The following is a 19,227-nucleotide window of genomic DNA, read 5'->3' on the forward strand; positions in this document are numbered from 1 at the left end:
AGTAATTCACATGAAAGAATTAGTGTAATAAAAGCTTTATCCAGATGATAGAAACAGTGTGAAACGAACTTATGATGGCCGATATTTGTGTTCAGATGGTCGAAATTTAGAACAGTCATGAAGATTTCTATTATTTAGGAAAAAAAATCTGGAAATAGGAATCTTCTGAACGCAGAAAGTTCCAAAATATATAAATAATAAGGCGGCGTCTATAATCGCTACTACTTTTTGAGTTTCACCGAGCCTAAGATGGTAATGATGAATGATAAGAGTAAAATGAATAAATTGGGGAGGAAACGGAAGAACCCCAAGAAAATCCACACACATGTTTGTCCACCACAAAGATCACTTGGCGAGAGCTGGTACCGAACCAGAGGCTCCACGTGCCAGAAATGAGAAATTTCTACCACAGTCACCGCGGCCTCCTGCATAGTCCTGCGTTTTGTGTTACACAGGAAGCAATATCCAGACTTCAAAGAATACCCTATCTAAGTAAACTCAATACGCGAAAGTGAAGTGTATAAATAGAGTATACAAATAAACTTGACAAAGTTTTAATAATGTAAATAGTCAGCAATAATGTGCTTTTGTGTATAATTGTGTAATATGTATAAAAAATGTGTATAACAAAATGTATAACAATATATATGTATATGTATAACAATGTATATATACCAATAGAATTCAAAATTTCAATCGGCTTGCGCAACCATTAAAAATTGTTATAAAAAATTAAAATTTTACCAGTGTGTGTGTTTTCAGTGGCGTAATAAATGTTAGGGGCGCCGCAAATGAATTTCGGAAAAAATCCTTCATTTTTGACCGTTTTTTATAGCAATATTAAATACTTTTGCTTTTTTTCTTTCTTCGCAGATTCCGTTATCCTTCCTTAGTAAAATAATGGAAACTCGATGTGGTCCTCGTTGGGGTAATCTTGTGGTTTGGGCGTCCTTAATTATAGGACAACCTTTATGTATTATGATGTATTACCACGATTACGTCATAACTCATTTTGGTGAAGAACTCTTGGAGCATTATGGACATATTTAAGTAGACAGTAAATGGTGATTGATTTTTTTCTCACCTGATTATGTATAGTTGGGATGAGTGAAAGTGATTCGAGAATCTTTGAAGACCAGTATGATCGTAATCTCCCAGGTTACATTCGAGTATAAGATTTGCCAAGCTAACTTATTTCAGAACCGTTATTGAAATATATATTATTATTGTAAAGGATATAAAAATATACGTGAAACTTTGAGTATATAGTATTAGAGAAATCTCTGCTTAAGATGTGAAAAAGATTTTTTTTTTTTTAATTTCTCCACCATTGAGACTTGTTAAATTCTAGTCGTATAGTTGTTCTGAAGAATTTGCATACCAGTTACAACCTCCCGGTAACTTCAAAATTAATAAGTAGGTTTGAAAAATGTAAAAAGGGTACGAGGGCACAGCAGTATTTAAGTAATGATATGCATAAGATATACAACTAGTGTAAGTTTCGTATACTGAAAAACTAATAGAACAACTTTTTTCTATGAATTGGAGCCTCTGTAGTATTATATACTCAATACATTTACATTGGAACTCTTCAGTTTTCTTGCATATACAGGGTGGAGCAGAGGAAGCGCATATTTTTTAAACCGCTAGTACTCGGCAACGGGTAGGGGTATTGATTTTGAGCGACCGTTGGCAGACAGCTCAGGCAATAAGTTTGAGTCACTATGGAGTGTTGGAGCGTACAGCAGCGTATGTTCGCGGTCGAGCAGTTCTTTAAAAACAATGATTTTTGTGGTCACGGTTCAACGTCTTTTCCGTCGAAAGTTTAATGTCGAACGTCGAGATACAGTTCCAGATCGAAACACTATATACTCCGATGGGTTGCAGCGTACGCAATTACTGGATCTGTGATGAAAATTTGAGATCATCATGTAAGATGTGATTAAACGAAAGACGTGACATATCCAGCGACATATCCAACGGATCGTTTCGAATTAGCAAGAACTGCCATTTTCAGTCGATCGATGTTTTTTGGGAGTTCGAACTGAACGGGGAAGTCCAGGTGGTTTCTTTTTCACCACAGATCCAGTACTTCTGTACGCTGCAACCCAGCGGAATATAATGTTTCGATCTGGAACTGTACCTCGACGTTCGACAATAAACTTCCGACGGAAAACGTTGAATCGTAACCACAGAACATTGTTTCTAAAGAACTGCTCGACCGCGAACACACGATGCTCTACGCTCCAAAGCGACTGAAACTACATTGTATGAGCTGTCTACCAACGGTCGCTCAAAATCAATACTCCTACTTGTCGCCGAGTACTAGCGGTTTAAAAAACAGTTCGCTTCCTCTGCTTCACCCTGTACATGGTAAGCTTTCAACGAAAACGTGTAAGTGATCATGATTTTTGTTATTGATACAAAATACCAACTATACCAAAAGACAAAGGAATCCACGAAGGAATTAAATTTACCCAAGGGACCTGAAATAATAGTCTTGAGTGTAATAACCTATGTTAGAGGCATTTTACTTAAGTCAACAAAGGGCCATATAAGAATGTATTTGTACATTTAAAAAGATGCCATGGTGTATAACTTTTTTTGAGAAGTGTTTTGATAATAATAGATTGTATATAGGAAAGAAAATGGTAAACTGCTTTATATAGCATCCATATATATATATTTGTTATATTATTTTTTGAATCTCTCACATTGTTGCCAAAATTTTCGTAGTTATATTGCTATTACTGAAACTTTTTTTTGTATACGTGTATTTGTGCGTGTGTCTGAATATATGAACTTGTTGTGAATTTATATAGGCCTACAAATATATATACAAATAACTTGTTGTCTATGCAGTATATACAGGTTCCTACAATTTTTGTAAGTTTGCCTACAAGAATCATACCAACATTAAATGTTTAATTTTATATACATAAAAAAGTGTTACTATTTGTATAAAGAAATTTGAATGTTGAGAAGTTCTGTACATACGAGATCAAGCTTGTTGGTTCAAAAATATTTATACTATCGCTGCGAAACTGAAGAACTAGGCATGTTCTGCTCAATAAAAATGTAAAACAGTTTAAAATTATCCGAATTAATAAGAGAAACAGTGTGATTAAGTTTTCATACGGATTCGTATAATCAAAATGGATCGTAATGAAAATATACAGTGGAAGCTCTTTTAAATTGTAAGGGACAGTAAAGAAATGTGTGCATGACTGCGAGAAAGAAAAGTTCTAAGTTCAATTATTGGAGGTACTATAAATCTATCTTTTGGCAAAAGAAAATCTTCTATTAAGTTATTCTATTAAAGATCCGGGTCTAAACATAAAAAGTCTATAGGCAAAACAAAGAAAAAAGTCTTAACAGGAGTGTCTTAAATAGTCAAAAAAAATTCAATTCTTCGAGAAAATTCGAGTGTTCAGAAAATAATTTTTACTAAATAAGTTTATTAAAATGTTTCAGCATTTATATATTTAAATAGTTACACAATATTGCATAATACTTTGCTTCAAATAAGTCATTTTGCTTCTTTATAAATGCATAATTATAATATTTTTAGGAGTTGTTTATTCTGGAAAAAATTCACGAATTGTGATTTCAGCCTTTTCCATGCCATGATATATATATATTCTAAATATGTAAGGATATATTACAAATAAATTAAGTGATTTTATATATGTAATTGTTTGTGATTGTTTAAAATATGTAATTGTTTGTGATCGTAATAGGAAAGATAGAATGAAACTTGATTTAAAGATAAAACTTCAAAATTACCAGGAAGCTCAAGCGTTCTAAATATTCTGCAGAATTTGTTACATACATTGAAACTGATAAAAAATTTTGTTGATTCATTTCCTTACTTTGTTACACATGAAATCTTCTATTTACAAATGTATATGTGCGCGGTAAAGTCCGAAATCCATCTTTAGATTAAAAAAAAATAAATAAATAAAATATGTCAACAATGTCAAAACATTGAATTGAAATTAAGATACTCTCTCTTCCACATGTGACTTTTTTTTTTCAAACATGTACGAGCATATAAGTTCCAGTTTTAATGTGTGTTCAACCTTATTGAATTGAAATAACTATATATATTTACATGAGGTAATTACAAGCTATTTGTGCCAACATAATATTTTGATATCTATTTATATAAGATGTTGATTTTGATTTTACAGAACTTCTCGCCATTTTCTATTTTTTAATGAATTACACAACATAATGTGTTTTTTGAACGTTCAAACCAATACCAATAGAATGTATGCAACATTCCAAGTTTTGTATTTGAAAGGGAACATATAGAAAATACTATTTATTTATGGAAATATCTTTAAGTGTAATAGCGAATAAGTTTTGTTAAAATCGTTGTTTGAGAAATTTATAAATAAAAAGTTAAAAGGATATAAGTGTTTCAATAACAATTCCAATCCTTTATTTCAAATTTCTATATATTCAATACTAATAAAAAGAATAATAAAAATGGAATTTGAAAGAAATCTTGTATATTTGCTTCCGGTAAGTTCCATTTTGCAACATCAACGAAAATATAAGTTCCGGACTAACATATTAAAAATACGGTTTGATCATCATGGCTTTAATTCCTTTCTTTTTTCTCGATGCGAATGAAATATCTATGTGTAACGTCTGATGGGGAACTGAATCTCAGTGACACAACACAGTGATAGACTTAATCACGCGTCTGTCACACTCTGTATATGTTTAGCAAACAGGCTGGAGTATTCAGTCAGCAGGCAGTGTATTGTTGAACAGGGTCGTAAAAAAAATGAACCATGGAAAACACAATTGCAAGTGACTTTTATTTGCAAATTCAAACTTAAACATTCTTCACAGCAAGCCGAAAAAAAAAAAAAAAAATCAGGAATGACGAACGAACGCGCTGTTCGCGGTTGGTTTCTCAATTTCGTTCCGATGTCACAGTATTCAAAATTAGCCCCGTGAACACCAAATAGGTTCGGATGAACTCCTTACGAGTCTGACATACTAATAATAATACAAAAACTTACCATTTTTCTTTTGCTTATTTTTTCATAAGTGAAGGGAGATAATTAAATGCAACTTACCACAATCATAGATGATGTAATTCTACAACAGAAAATATGAACCTAAAGAATTTTCAGTGTTTCCATTCATAGAAATTACAGTGTTGCCAGAATAATTTTTCCCCCAAAATCTAAGTTAAGAAGCGACTAGAGGAACGAACTCAACTGCATTTGATTACGTATCATGTTGTTTTGGTATCCTGTGAACTACTATTTTTTTTTTTTAATAACATTATTATTTAATTTTAATAACTGTATATTAAAACTATTTTGTTTATTACAAACTAAATACAAGCATTATTTAAAAAGTACTTCATAACATACCAAGACAACATGATACATAATCAAAGACAGTTGAGTTCGTTCCTGTAGTCGCTGTCTTGACTTGGATTTTGGGTGAAATATTATTCTGACAACACTGTAATTTGTATGGACGGCAACAATGAAAATTCTTCAGGTTCATATTTTCTGTGTAGAATAACATTATCTATGGTTGTGGTAAGTTGCATTTCATTATCTCCTTTCACTTATGAAAAACAAGCAAAAGAAAAATAGTAAATTTTGTATTATTTTTATTATGTCAGGCTCTTAAGGAACGTCATGGGAACTGACCCTTGGAAAGTATTCGTGCTATTGTAGATGAGTTAGGCATATACCATACCATTGTTCGCGGATCCGTACAATTGGTGAGGTGAAAAGCTGAAATTATAGATAGGCCCTACCACATAAGTTGACACGGGTGAACTCATGAATAGTGAGTCGACGCAGTCTGAAGGTGTGCAGCTCTCTAAGTGTAAGTATAACCGGGTAAGTTCCTTGCATCGGATTGTTCATTCAGATGAAAAATGGATCTATATGGCAATCGTAAACGGTCGAGACAATGGTTTGATCGTGATAAACGTTCAGGATGGTTTCCAAACAAAATGTGTGTCGTTGCTGCTATCGTGGTATGCAAATGGGAGTGATCCTTTGTCTTCCTCAGCTAGAGGTAACATACGAAGTAACTAGATATGCGATTCATTGGGAGGAAATGCGGATTTCACTGATCATTCTGAAAGTTCATGAATTACGTTTCAATTCATAACAATAACCCTAGGTAACAAATGCTTTACTTCAAGGAAAAGGTTCCAAAAGTTTCGAGAAAGCACCTGCAATAGAGATTCAGGCATTTAAAAGGTTTTTCCTGTGGGGCTGAATAGACTTCAATAATAAAATAAATGATACCAATACTTTTATTATTATCTGTGTAAGTACTGTACATTCAGAATATATACTCCCCGAACGGAAGAATGCACAAGCATTAAATTAAAGTTTGGGGGAATGCAGATAGATCACTTTATAAGGGAAACTAACAAGAAGAGTTAACGATCTCGAATACTTGTGCCATCTTTGTATCAGCCCACTGAGTTATATTTCAGATTTTTTTTTTTTTTTTTTTTTTTTTTTTAATGAAAGGGGATTTTATTATGTAATTTATTATTTAAAGGTATATCGCTTCGTTAAAATAATGTTTATTATATGGATGGTGTAGAACCAGAGTGAACCAAACACGCCATGAAGTAAAAAATGGATAAACATAAGAGTAAGGTTTACGCTACGCTAATTTCTAGTTTGTTCAAGTTTCATGCAACATCACATATTTCGTCGTCATAAAACAAATATCGAAAAAAGGCTGAATGGAGATGTTTCACTTTGGCACTAATTAAAAACACTAAAATTGGTCTTTTAGTACAAGGATATGGTTCAGTCTGGCAGGAACTACAAAATTTTCAATATGACAACATTACTAATACTGTAATAATATGATAATTAACTATATGGTAATGAAAAAGACAAGAGTTGCAATAAAATACGTAATAGCACGCAACTAAAATAAGTGAAACTAACGAAAAGATTGTAATATGCTAATGAAAAAATATTAAAAAAATCAATAGAAGTGACAAATATATAGCATACTTGTAGGTAATAGTACATAACACAACTCATTTTCATTTTTTTTAATGTATCTTCGTCGTTATCATCTTTTGATAGAAGCTGGTGGACATTGTGATGTACTAGAACAAAATCTAAGTCTCAATAAGTCGTCTTAGCTTCACTGATAGGATGTTCCAACGGATAAGGTAGTGGGAGAATGACAGTACCCATTTTTCAATTGAAAATCATTTCATTAGCATTATGAGAGATCTTGTACAATCCGCGGCAAAAAACCTGCAACATGAGGATGTAAGTTTATTGTGAAACTACGCCTAACAGCCCAGGGAATGAACATAACGTCTAAGTGGAACGAATCACGCCAGGATAAACCTTGGCCTCCTCCCGTGCACACTTATTTTGGAGCAAAAGATTCCGTCATTTCACAATAAACTTATATGCTCACGTTGCAGGTTTTTTGCCGCGGGTTGTACAAAAGTATTCCCGGTTTATGTATTTCAGCACGAATCTCCTTAAACTGTAGCAACTGAATCTTATTACCACCACAATAACTACATTTGTTGACAAGACAATATTCAAGACTTTTTTTTTTTTTTTTCACTAACAATCATCGTGTTACATTTGTACAACTTCAAATTTGTCTCGCTTTTGCAATTGCAAAACTATTTTGTTGTAATGTTCTGGATGGAATACTTGTGGATTGTATTTTAAGTGCCTCTCAACGTCAGAAAAGTCAGTGTTATTACGCAGGAAACTATTCGTTCTTTCCATGAATTTATGCTGAACTATTTGAATGGAAGATCTTCTCTTCGGACAATGTTCGTCCACATACAAGCAACTTGAAAATTCCTATTCCCTCACAGTTCAGTCCAGCAATAAGACGACGTTCGTCAAATGAATGACTTTTCAGATATTTAGTAGTCACAAGATCGATTTCATGAGTCCTCCGAGATACAATACAATTGTAATAAAGATGCATGTTTGCATTATTTTCCCCCATATTATGCACCCTAACTTATAAACCCAGTTATCTTTTATAAGACACACTTTTGGCCAGTGGCAGGTATGAAAGTGTTTTTTTTTTTTTTTTTTTTTTAGATTAAAAATAATACATACCACTTAGCTGCTCTTTGCTAACTCAAAGTTTTTTTTTTTTTTTTCACTTGTACGAACTTCCACTCGACGATGATTAAACTTCTTTCTTCGAAGTCCATTTCTTAATGTTGTTTTCGTTGGGATATGTATGTCCTTTTTCTGTACCAATTTTGGTCTCAAGACTATTGCAAAGTTTGCAAGTGTTCTGTGGATCCTTGAAACTTAAGTTAAACTGGATTTTGAAAATTCTTTCCTAGATTGTCTTACCTGCACGAGATTTATTTTCACTGGCACACTTATGAACATATAGCTTGTACATTTTGCTCAAAGGAAGGTTATCAGCAGGATATTTGGATTTTAGTGTAATGGCCGTAGTAAGCTGAAAACAATAAAATATGATCTTTGATATACTGCTCTACTTCAATAGAAGTTTGATTTGCGGGATTGTGATGTCCTGTAAGATCTTGTAAATTTCTGTATGTTCCTTCCATGAGTACGATATTTGAAAATTATCAAGAAAAAGTTTCTTACACACGCGTACTTGTGTTCCATTAGAGCTGTAAGGTAGTAGTGTCCTGATTGAGTACGTTTTGACGAGTTATGGCCACACTTATGTTTACCAAATCTCTTATAATTGCTGTTTGGACTTCCCATGAAACAGGCAATAAAATAATTCAAAACACTTTTTCATATCCACATTGGTTCGACACCGTAGAGGGCATAATCAGTCGGCTTAAAAAAATATTTTTCTTTGATTTGTTTTTCCCGACGTTGTAACATAAGGTAAACCCTTTCATTCTAGCTTTTTCTACCCTTCTCGATGTCTTCCGAACAGACCCTTTAGACTCCTTTAGCCTAACCGGCATAACCGTGGGACGGAAAACTTAAAGACCCTTTAGACAACTGAAGCTGGAAGGATTTGGTGCATCCTCCACTGAACTGGTCTCATCAGAAAAAGCATAAGACAACATTGTTGCTGTTTCATATTATAATATTGTCTGATTTTCCATTTTGCATAGGACCTGTAGCCGAGTCTGCCTGATTTTCCTTATGTTAGGACACCGGACGTAATATACCTCTTAAAATCAACTAACCTTTAAACATAATGGCTTTCCATTAACAACACTGCTGTTTGCTTTGAGCCAAAATGAATTATCTCCAATTTACTGTTGTGAGATAACTAAACCGTATATCTCTTATCACACATAAAAGTATGTAACAATTAACATGTTCTTCAGAAGCTTCATATTATCTCACCTTTGCTCATGGTGATTGTTATTTGACTATTTTGTACTAAATTGTTCACTTGGTTCATTTTGGCGTAAGGCCAAACAAAATGCATTCATAAATTTCAGTATTCGTTGGTTTTAATCTCTTACAGGATTAAATAAATAAATATTTCATTTGTACAGATCTCTCAATCTGTGATGTGTACGCTGATTCATTGCTCTTAATTTCCTCCTCTGTTTCAATTGCTTCATTTATATATGCTCTCTGGTTTTACTTCCTATGCTTATCTATTTCATAGTGCAATGGTAACTTATAGCTGGTTCTCTCTGTCGGAACAGACATGTGAATCTTCAATTTTGTACTACGAGAGTACACTACTGTATGAGTGCTGCCACAAATTTATTCTACCAGTAAGAACAGTGTACCAACTCAAGAAGCGGAAAAGTACCCAACATCTGAAAATCGGTAGAAAGTAAAGTTGGACCATTCTGGTTCTACAGCATCCACCACCACTGCTTAAATTAAGTTTCCTTTACAATATTAAACAGATCTAGAAAGCTCTTGATACCCTGTTAAAGTACGGCCGCTACGTCTCTGGCTCTGACAGTTCTGCACCTGGACAAAACAATGTTGCCAATTTGTCGTGGGTTTAACCACACACTAAGAATAAACAGAAAAAGCAAGCAAATACAATCGAAATGAATTGCTTAATAAATGCTGAATTTCCATGGATTTTTTTTCAAACTTTTTCACTATTCTCAAAACAGCACACCCAAACACACAAAAAGAAAAGAAAGAAAAAAAAAACACAAAGTCGCAATAACCGAACAAAATCTCAAAGTACTTTTCACTCAACTATGCACAAACAAAAGGAAGAACACGGAGCGGCAACAACGTCTGATTTCCATGCCAGCGCGGCGACAGCTCGGTCACTTATTGGGCCTTATGTGGGTGTGTTCGTGTAGTATCAACCATCGCTTTCTTCTTCGCATAGCTGTCAGAGACAGAGATACAGTAGCCGTACTATAGTGACAGGGCAACGCAGCGCGTTGACCACGAGTTTCTTGCTAGGCTAGACGTAGTTCAGCCGGTCGCTAACCTGGCGTTGGAGCGGCTTAGGCCGACAAGAGGCTGTTGTGCTACGTGGTTTTGGTTATAATGTTAGAAGTATATACGACAGAATTTTATTTTCACGAAGTAAGACACATTTAAATACATCTGAAGAAGGAATCAGTAAAATTAAACCAGAAAATTGAATAATATTTTTCATATAAATCAATGGACTGAAAAAATAAAGATGGTGAAGGTGTTCAACTTCTTTAATAAAATAAACTAAAAATCACAATTCAGAAATATAGCTTATGTTTTTGTACCTTACATTTCTGAATCCTAATTTTTACTTTATTCCATTTAACATTTGTGTTGAATCCTCGACTACTTTATCTTGACAATGTTAGCGGTCCCTCGGTGAAAATTCGAGATTTTCTTAAGAAACACGGATCATATAGATATATCAATATTACAAGGTGCGCCCATCAAGCAACCGGAGTTTTACAAGAAAAGCCAACTCCCTTAACAGTGTTACCACAGTATGACAACACTGGAAAAGATCTTTGTCTAAGCTTTCTATTAGTGCGACAAATGCATGCAGTGTGAAGTCGTCGTACAGAATTGTTAAACACCAGGTTTCAATGCTCGCCACGATGCACTTTAGGAAGTTGTTGTCCCGTACTGCAGTAGCCACCAAATCCTCAGAGTGTTCTTTCCAATGCCTTTTTAGTGTTTTGTCAAAAATAAGTAGCATTTTGCAAAACAAGCACACACCCTCATCATCTTCAGATCCTTGGTTAACATTAACTTAGACCTTTCTGTTTTTTGAAGCACAGTTGACAGTTGCTACGTGATTACATGTTTATCAGCTCTCCCTAGTGCACGAAATTTCTCCATACTTTCTTCATTTCTTGACATTCTAGAGAGTTGTGTCCTTGGATCATCCTCGACATTTTCGCATCCATATATGAAACAGTTGTACCATTGATACAGCAGTAGTTCTGATAATGCTGCATCATCATACAGTGTCCTCATCATCTACAACGTTTCGGTAAAAGATTTATGCAATTTATAGCAGGAAACTTCACACTACATGCATTTCTCGCAGACTTATCCAGATAGAAACTTCGTCAAACCGGTTTAACCCTTATAAGATCCTCGCTTTTTGAGGTAAATTTTAGACTTTTAGTCAAGCAGGCACTGCTTCATTGCTATTTATTGTAGGATCATGGTCCATACCTCATTTTCTAAAGAATAAAGCAATCTTTCAAAGGGTGCCACTCACATGCCCATATCTTACACCAGAAACGGGAAATTAGAGAAAATCCGGAAAATTTCCCGATAAAATCCCTTTTTCGAAAACTTCCGAGCCCCTCGGCCTCAGGAGATGTAGCCATTGTGTATACAAAATCTCAATCTGATATCTTGAAACTAAGGGCGGAAAAAAAATGAAATCTGGCACAAGGTCAAAAGTATGTACAGGGTGCGGCAGCTATTTGGGAACACATAGTATAAGTGACACAGTATCCTGTATGTCATTGTAACACATCCCTTTTTGTTGTAAGTAAACATGACAAACTCAGGAAATAAACAGGATGCAGCCATCGTCTCCTTGGCTGCTGGACACGCCGATTCCAAGATCGCTGCCTTCCTGAACGTCGCCCGGTCATTCGTCTTCAAAGTTCGGAGAGAACTGGAGGCCGCCAGTGGTGATGTGAAAACCGTTTCTCACAGGAAACGACATTGTCAGCGCTCGGACAGGACCAGGACGCCCGAATTCATCGCTTCCGTTCAAGCTGTTGTTGAAGCGGACACAGGGAAGACTATGAGGGCACCGCAAGAGAGAAGCAGGTTAACGAGGCCACCATTCGACGTGTGGTGTATGAAGACCTCCGGTACAAGTCGTACGTGATGCGGGGAGACCAATTCATGTCCGCGAGAACCAGGGAGAATAGAGTGCCAGGCGCCGTTTGAATAAGCTGAAACACTCCGAGCAGCCAGAAATGCTCTGGTTCTTCTCGGATGAGGAAATCTTCGTCCAGGACCAGAAGTCGAACCGCAGAAATGATCGGTGAAATAGTAAATAAGGTTGAAATAAAAGCTCGTCAAATCAATTATATATATCCTTTTTTATCGTTTAAAAGATCCTTAATGATTACAAATGTTACAAAATGTTTGTTTCTACTTCATTGACACATTAAACTTCTTTTTTTCCATCAAATTTTGGCATGTTTTCACGTGAGTCAATTTTTGCTGTTATATATCCTTCTCTTGCGAAAGAACTAAGACATTTTGAGCCGATTCGGTCACCAGTTTTACAACTCTTTCCACTGAGTGTGACAAGGAAGCCCGGGAAAGTCGATAAGCGGGTTCACTTTACTATTTGGTTGAGCTTCAGATGTCTTCCGTATAAAGACTTTGAGAGAGTTACTGGGAACATGTTTTACCAAGTGGGGTTCAGTTATGGCATTTTCACTCCATGAGATCATGTCGACGTAATCTGCGTCAAAGTTTATCTATGGAACTTTAAACTTCTTAACTCCGCCTCTACTTTCTGTTCTTACTTTTAAAACACGTCGTAAACCGAGTTCTCTTACATTTTTAAGCTTATCACATAGCATGGACAAAAAGTAGATTTTCTGCAGCAGCAAAGTACCCATTTCTTTAAATAACTGGATCTAGAACGTTCTTGAAATCATCAGAGAGATAGCGTGAATATGAGATAAGCTTAAATAGATGTTTGGAACTATAAGTACATGAAGGTTTTAACTTAAAGTGCATACACTTTCACAATGTACTCAGCTGGAGTCTCAAGGTTTTCAGTTGGATTTTCAGTTGCCACATACATTCTAAGTATACGGTAATGTAAGCCACCTGGAGTGAGCAAGTTTTCCAGTGGTTCTTAAAGATAAATCTAGTGATCAATTTCCATTTGATACAGCGATACACATATCCAACAAATACTTGTGATCTGTACTTAAATCATTTATGTTCTCCAAAAGAGGAAGGTTATTTTCAATTGGCAAGAAAGTAACCACAGGAAGATTAGTATAGTTTTCCAGCTGCTGACCTATTTCGCCTTTAAATTCATTGGGTCCCTTCGTATTACCATCTAAATGATAAAAAATATGTCGCAAAGGTAGCTCATTTCCATGGAACGAACAAACTAAACATTATAAGGGTCTTCCTATTTCATTTTCCATCGAAGAAATCACACCATTATTATGTCCAGTGTTTACAACGGTTCCATCACACCCAATAGCAGTAAAGTTCAAAAGTTGTTCGTTGTGTTCTCTATCTTCAAGAAACTCCAGTATGCAGTAGGTTATGTCCTTTCCAGTGCCAGATTTAGGTGTTTACGTGGCCTAAAAACTTAGGAGTTTGGTTCCTCTATTAGTGAAACATACTCTTCTAAAATAACTTTTTTGTATAACTTAATTCTTTTCTTTTCTTGAATAATTGTTTTGTCTTCTCTTCCATCAAAAAACAATCTTCTATTTTCGATTACCTGATGACAAACACTATCATTAATGACATTTCTTCGATTTTTTTTATCTTGCTCGTCTAATGTTCATCCAGTCTATTACTTTGGTTTTGTCTTCCCTTGTGATTAAACCCAAGTCTTGTAAAGCAGCACTAGGTATAGCTGCAGCAGCTCTATCTGATATTTCGGTGGGGTCACAAATGGAAGCTACAGATGGCAATTTCATACACATTTGAGTGCTTATCTTTTTCTACTTTTAAAGGGTCTGGTAGCTTTCTTCAAAAGTCAAGTGCTTTTTTTTTTTTTCTCTCGCTTGTAGTAGCTCATCGACATTACTCATAACCATTTTCCTGGTAGAGCGTGGATCTTTTAGAAACTCTTGTTCTAAAACGGGTGCTTTTCTTTCTTTTATATAACTACAAGTATCAAAGTTTTCACACTTGCAGGCAGCAATATCAAATAAATCTTTAGCCTCTTCTCTAAATTTTGCGAGGTTCGAGACAAACTTATCTGATCCTTTTCTACTTTTAAATTTTAATAAATTCCTATATTTAGCATAAGGTTAGAAACAATGGAAATAGAAGTCTTGACCATATTTGTTCTACTTTAGGAACTAAAGTCTCACATATTTCACTTTATAGGATCCTTTCCTGATGCAACTTTGAGGTTTTATCTAATAAAACAGTAGCACCATTACATTTTCGTTAAGTAGGCAGTACAACTTCACACAAATCACTAAATCTTCCAAATATAGGACATTCCGACATTTGTCTTGCATTCACTTGTTTAGATTGAGCCATGTTAACTCACAACAATAAAGTATCACACAAACTAACAAAATATTACGTTGCTCTGTTACACTATAGACGCCAACTCAACTGAACTCGGCAAAGCGATTGACACCTGATCTGAGCTTGTCACGACACGAAAACACTGTTACCAACTCTTATTGGCAAAATGTCGCTAAATTTAGCCGATAAAGTGTGTTTTTACAAAATTTTATGCTCTTGCGGCACCTTACGACTTACTCCATATATATATATATATATATATATATATATATATATATATATATATATCTTTTTGACAGTATTTGATATTAAAAAAAATATTTAATAACTTCTTTAAAAAAAAAACTTTAAAATGTAGCGAAAATTGCAATTTTATGAAACTTTATCGTCCTTGCGGCACCTCAAGACGTGCTCCAATAGTTTTCATATTTTATCTTATCTACACGAAAAGGTAACATATATTATTTCCTAAGTAAAGTCCTGACCCGACTACGGTAAGTCCCATAGTTTTGGAGCTATGGAATTTTAAACGTAATTTTTTCATGTTTTCGGCAACCTATATCTCTGAAAGGAAGCACTTGTGCACCCAGGTTGGTTTATACTTTTCGTCTTATCTTGATGTCAGGAATCACCTCCCAAACGTTGTCGGTGTTGTTTCGAAACACTATATATATGTATATATACGTAGCAGATACTGTAAAAATTTACTGCGTCATTACTATTTGTCCTAAGATCATGATTCATGCCTCATTCTCTTCAGAATAAAGCAATCCTTCAAAGAGTACCACTCGCATGCCCAAATCATACACCAGAAACGAGAAATTAGAGAAAATTTCCGAAAAATAGCTTTTTTGAAACCTTTGGGCCCGGGTTGACATAGAGATCTTAAAAAAACTGGTAAATAGTTAGAGGTGTACACAGTGCGTTTGCGAAATTTCAATATGATATCTTGAAACCTAAGGGCGAGAAATTTTTTTAAAATTGCCTCAAGAAAAAAAATGTGATTTCACGACCCCGCCCCCATTTGGCGCGACAAAGTTAACCATCTGGTTCCAAAACGCATCCGGGGTGTTCTTTGGTCCATGTCTGACTTGACCGGACCGATTCTTGTAACAATTAGGGATTTAGATCTCTATTCCGTAGTCTTTAAGATTCATTTTTTTTTTTTTTTTTTAGATTCTTGATAATTTGGAGTAGTTTCCTACCCTGTAGTGTTTTTAGCTACTGTCGGGAGGAAGTTGAGTGTCTTGACGCTGCATGGTTAGCCATCAGCGCCAACGGCAAATTATGGAATTACTCGTCCTTCGTTTGAATGCTCGGGGTTGGACTGGGCATAATTGTTTCAGAACGGGCTAGGTGCAATATAACCTAAAATTGAAGTCAAGAATAAGTTGGAGGAGATTTGTCGTTCCTACTTGCGATATTTGATAGTAGAATGGGAAAGTTCAAGTTTAGTAATTGTGAAGTTTTACCCAGAAATGTTACTTCGTCTAATTCACTGTAAGAAAGTTAGGTTATATTTTGAATTTATACATATCTTTTTATGGTAACGTGTGTTTTGTTAAAAAGATATCGACGCTATTCCATTATCTTTACCTATTTTGATTGTATTCAACAAGTATAGTCAGCTATTTAATGTGGTTCAACTAGTGGTATGTTCATGGAAGATCTATTATTCTATTCATACTGTATGTTGGTAAGTCTTTTTGATATTTTCATAATTAATGTTAATACTTTTCCATATATTTTTGAAGTTTGTTGTAAAGAGATCAGTTTTCCTACAGTTTATAAAGCACATATGATAAATCATCATCTTTTCTTTCCTATATATTTAATTATAATTAGACTTTTTCATTACATTTGCAGTGGTATTTAGGTTGCAAATTATTTAGTTTGAATTATGTTATAAATTTGTGTCCTTTCTAAACAATAATAAAACTTTCCCTGATTTAGTTGAGTCAGATTCCCGTTTTAAATAATCATCACTGTTGCGTATTTTATTTTTTTATATATATACCTATATATATATATAAAGAAAATATATTTATTTATTTATTTAAAGGAACTGAAGCTAATAGTCAATTCTGTGCAACTGCGTTTACCTAATGTATGTTTCAAGCAATAAAAAAACGCCTTACATGCCAGTTATAGACCAAAATAAGCGATTAAAGACAACACTGAATTATTGTACGAAAATGTGCATATATAAGGGTTAAACAGGTACGAATAGGGAGCTTAAACAACGGTATATCCAGTGTTGTTACACGGGGTAACATTGTTAAGGGAGTTGGCTGTTTCTGTAAAAGTTCGGTTACTTTTTTGGGCACATCTTCTTCTACATTTTAATCGATATCAGTCTTCAGCGTTGTTATGTTTTAGCAACAATGCTTCTTACCGTTGAACCACGGATATAAACTAACGCTGAACATGAAAACTCGACATATCATTATCCGCATACATATATTTCGACGTTTTTAACTACAGGTCAAAATAGAAGGAAAACAAAAGCACACACAGTCAAATAAATATCCAAGAGTACCGAAAACGGAATGTATGAAAGGTTTTACACCAGCATTAAAACAAGGTGGATACATCATGAAAGTATAGTTGAAAAAATATATATATATAACATTTCGTGTATATTACAATAAGGAACTCTTTTTCATAGTGTAAACAAACATCTTCTTAAAAAAGAACTTAACAACTGCAATCAAGAAACAGGGAGATTTTACAGAGACATATTTTGTTAAAAGCCAAGAGTTCTTACAAGTACAACGTCCTGCATGCGCATCTATCTTCCTGCAATTAACACCAATTACCATCCTAGAATAACTACTTGTAATAACTGTTTGCAACAATTAACCTATCCTGGTTACTACGTATAACTTATATTTAGGTAAAAAAAAAAAAAAAATGTAGAAATGCATATGCTTTCATGTATGATAATTTGTGTGCCTTACAGGAAGAGAAGAAATACAAAATGCTTTTATTTCCTAGCCTGTACAACCAACGTGCAACCATTTCTATATTTTATCTTCCGGGGAGTAATTAATATACTTAAAGCATCATAAAACTTTCCTTTCTAGAAAAATATTGAATATTTTCTAATCGTCACGACAGAAGTTCATAATGAGCAGTATTTTTCATTCCTCACACTAGTAATTACTGTATACAATTTAATGTACATTTAACGTATGTACAGGAAGCAAGACTATTTCATTTACACACTCTCTTTATCTTTGGTTTAGACACTAGTCGTCCTAGTCGTCAGAATCATTGTTTACAACAATGACCAATCAACAAATCCCTTGTTACAATCACAGGAATGGCAATCACAGTTTACACCCCCCCCCCAAAAAAAAAAAAATCCTAATCTGACGTTATGTACTACCTACAGCCTTCACTGTTCAAACAAAGAGCCTCAGCAGTCCTAAGGTAAGCATAAAATCCAACAAGAACAGTCGCTGTGATGGCTAACGCACGAATATATTGCTGTCGACCAGGTAACCGCCACATTGGCAGAAATCGATCCATAAACACAGGCACGAGGGCTCCACGGAAGCCATGTCGGCCTCTTCTCGCCACTTGACGCCTCTGAACAGCTAGTTCCTCTTCTTTGCGCAACAGCATACTATAAAGAGACAAGAAAAATATACATATTAAAAAATGCGTAGTACTCAAGGAACATGACACACCTTTTCATGATTCATATGAAGTATCTTATTCCAAAATTTAACAATAAACGTTTATTCAAAATGAATTCTAGAAGTAGTCATGCGTTAACTTTTGAAAAAGAGGATACCTTCTTACAGTTAACAAAGTAACACGAACAAACGTGCCCTCCTCGCTGATCTAGTCCGGAGTGTGCGCGCCTTTTGTACACATGGTTCTGGGTTTGATTCCAGGTGGTAGAGCCTTACGGCGATTCGGATTCTCGGTGCTAAAAGAGACACTAAACTTCAATGAAGTAATAAATAAACGCCATTTCTCTACGTAAGAAAATATTTGAAATGAACATACGCTGTTATATATGCAGAAAAAAAAGTTTTGCATTAAACTATTCGTTGAATAGTACAAGGTGCGTAAGGTATTTAAGGACATGTGATCGCGCGCCTCCAGTTTTGTGCGTATTAATTGTTGCTGTTTCATTTTTTCAGAGTATCAATCACACATTCTCAGTTAGCACAAGAAATAAAAGGATACAAATAATACAGAAATCTTCAGATTACATTTTTTAAAAGTCGCCAGATCATTCGTCCAGAAAGTTCGGAAGCTTCCAATGAGGTGTGTCACCTGAAGCCAGGCGTAAAAAACAGTATGAGGGCACCACAGTTCATACAGCAGGTGTAAAACGCTCGCTTGGAGCTCCCTCGTGGCTAAGCGGTTAGCGTACGCGCCTTTGGCGTGGGAGACCCGGGTTCGATTCCCGGCGGGAGCTCATGTGGTTCGGATTCCACGTTAATCAGTAGGTCCACGTCTCATATAGCCACGCTGCTGAAAGGGACGCTAAACTAAAATCAACTCAACGCTCGCTACAAGTCGTATGCGATGAGAAAAAGCAAGTTCATTT

General features: G+C 35.0%; 2 protein-coding genes and 1 pseudogene across 2 annotated transcripts in view; 2 read left to right on the forward strand and 1 right to left on the reverse strand.

Annotated features, from left to right (window-relative positions):
- Positions 1–4,413, forward strand: part of LOC145685726 (diacylglycerol O-acyltransferase 1-like) — a 52,085-nt gene extending 47,672 nt beyond the window's left edge. Inside the window, exon 12 of the mRNA XM_081758222.1 lies at positions 874–4,413. Coding sequence (XP_081614348.1) covers positions 874–1,050 — 177 coding nt within the window. The 3' untranslated portion in view covers positions 1,051–4,413. The remainder of the gene's footprint in view (positions 1–873) is intronic.
- Positions 4,414–10,633: 6,220 nt separating this feature from the next.
- Positions 10,634–19,227, reverse strand: part of LOC145685733 (TBC1 domain family member 20) — a 32,145-nt gene continuing 23,551 nt past the window's right edge. The window contains exon 8 of the mRNA XM_081758231.1: positions 10,634–18,288. Coding sequence (XP_081614357.1) covers positions 18,045–18,288 — 244 coding nt within the window. The 3' untranslated portion in view covers positions 10,634–18,044. The remainder of the gene's footprint in view (positions 18,289–19,227) is intronic.
- On the forward strand, positions 11,953–12,457 carry LOC145685310 (uncharacterized; annotated as a pseudogene).

This window comes from Thermobia domestica, chromosome 1, assembly GCF_964235325.1.
Source record: "Thermobia domestica chromosome 1, izTheDome1.hap1.1, whole genome shotgun sequence".
Classification (NCBI taxonomy): domain Eukaryota; kingdom Metazoa; phylum Arthropoda; class Insecta; order Zygentoma; family Lepismatidae; genus Thermobia; species Thermobia domestica.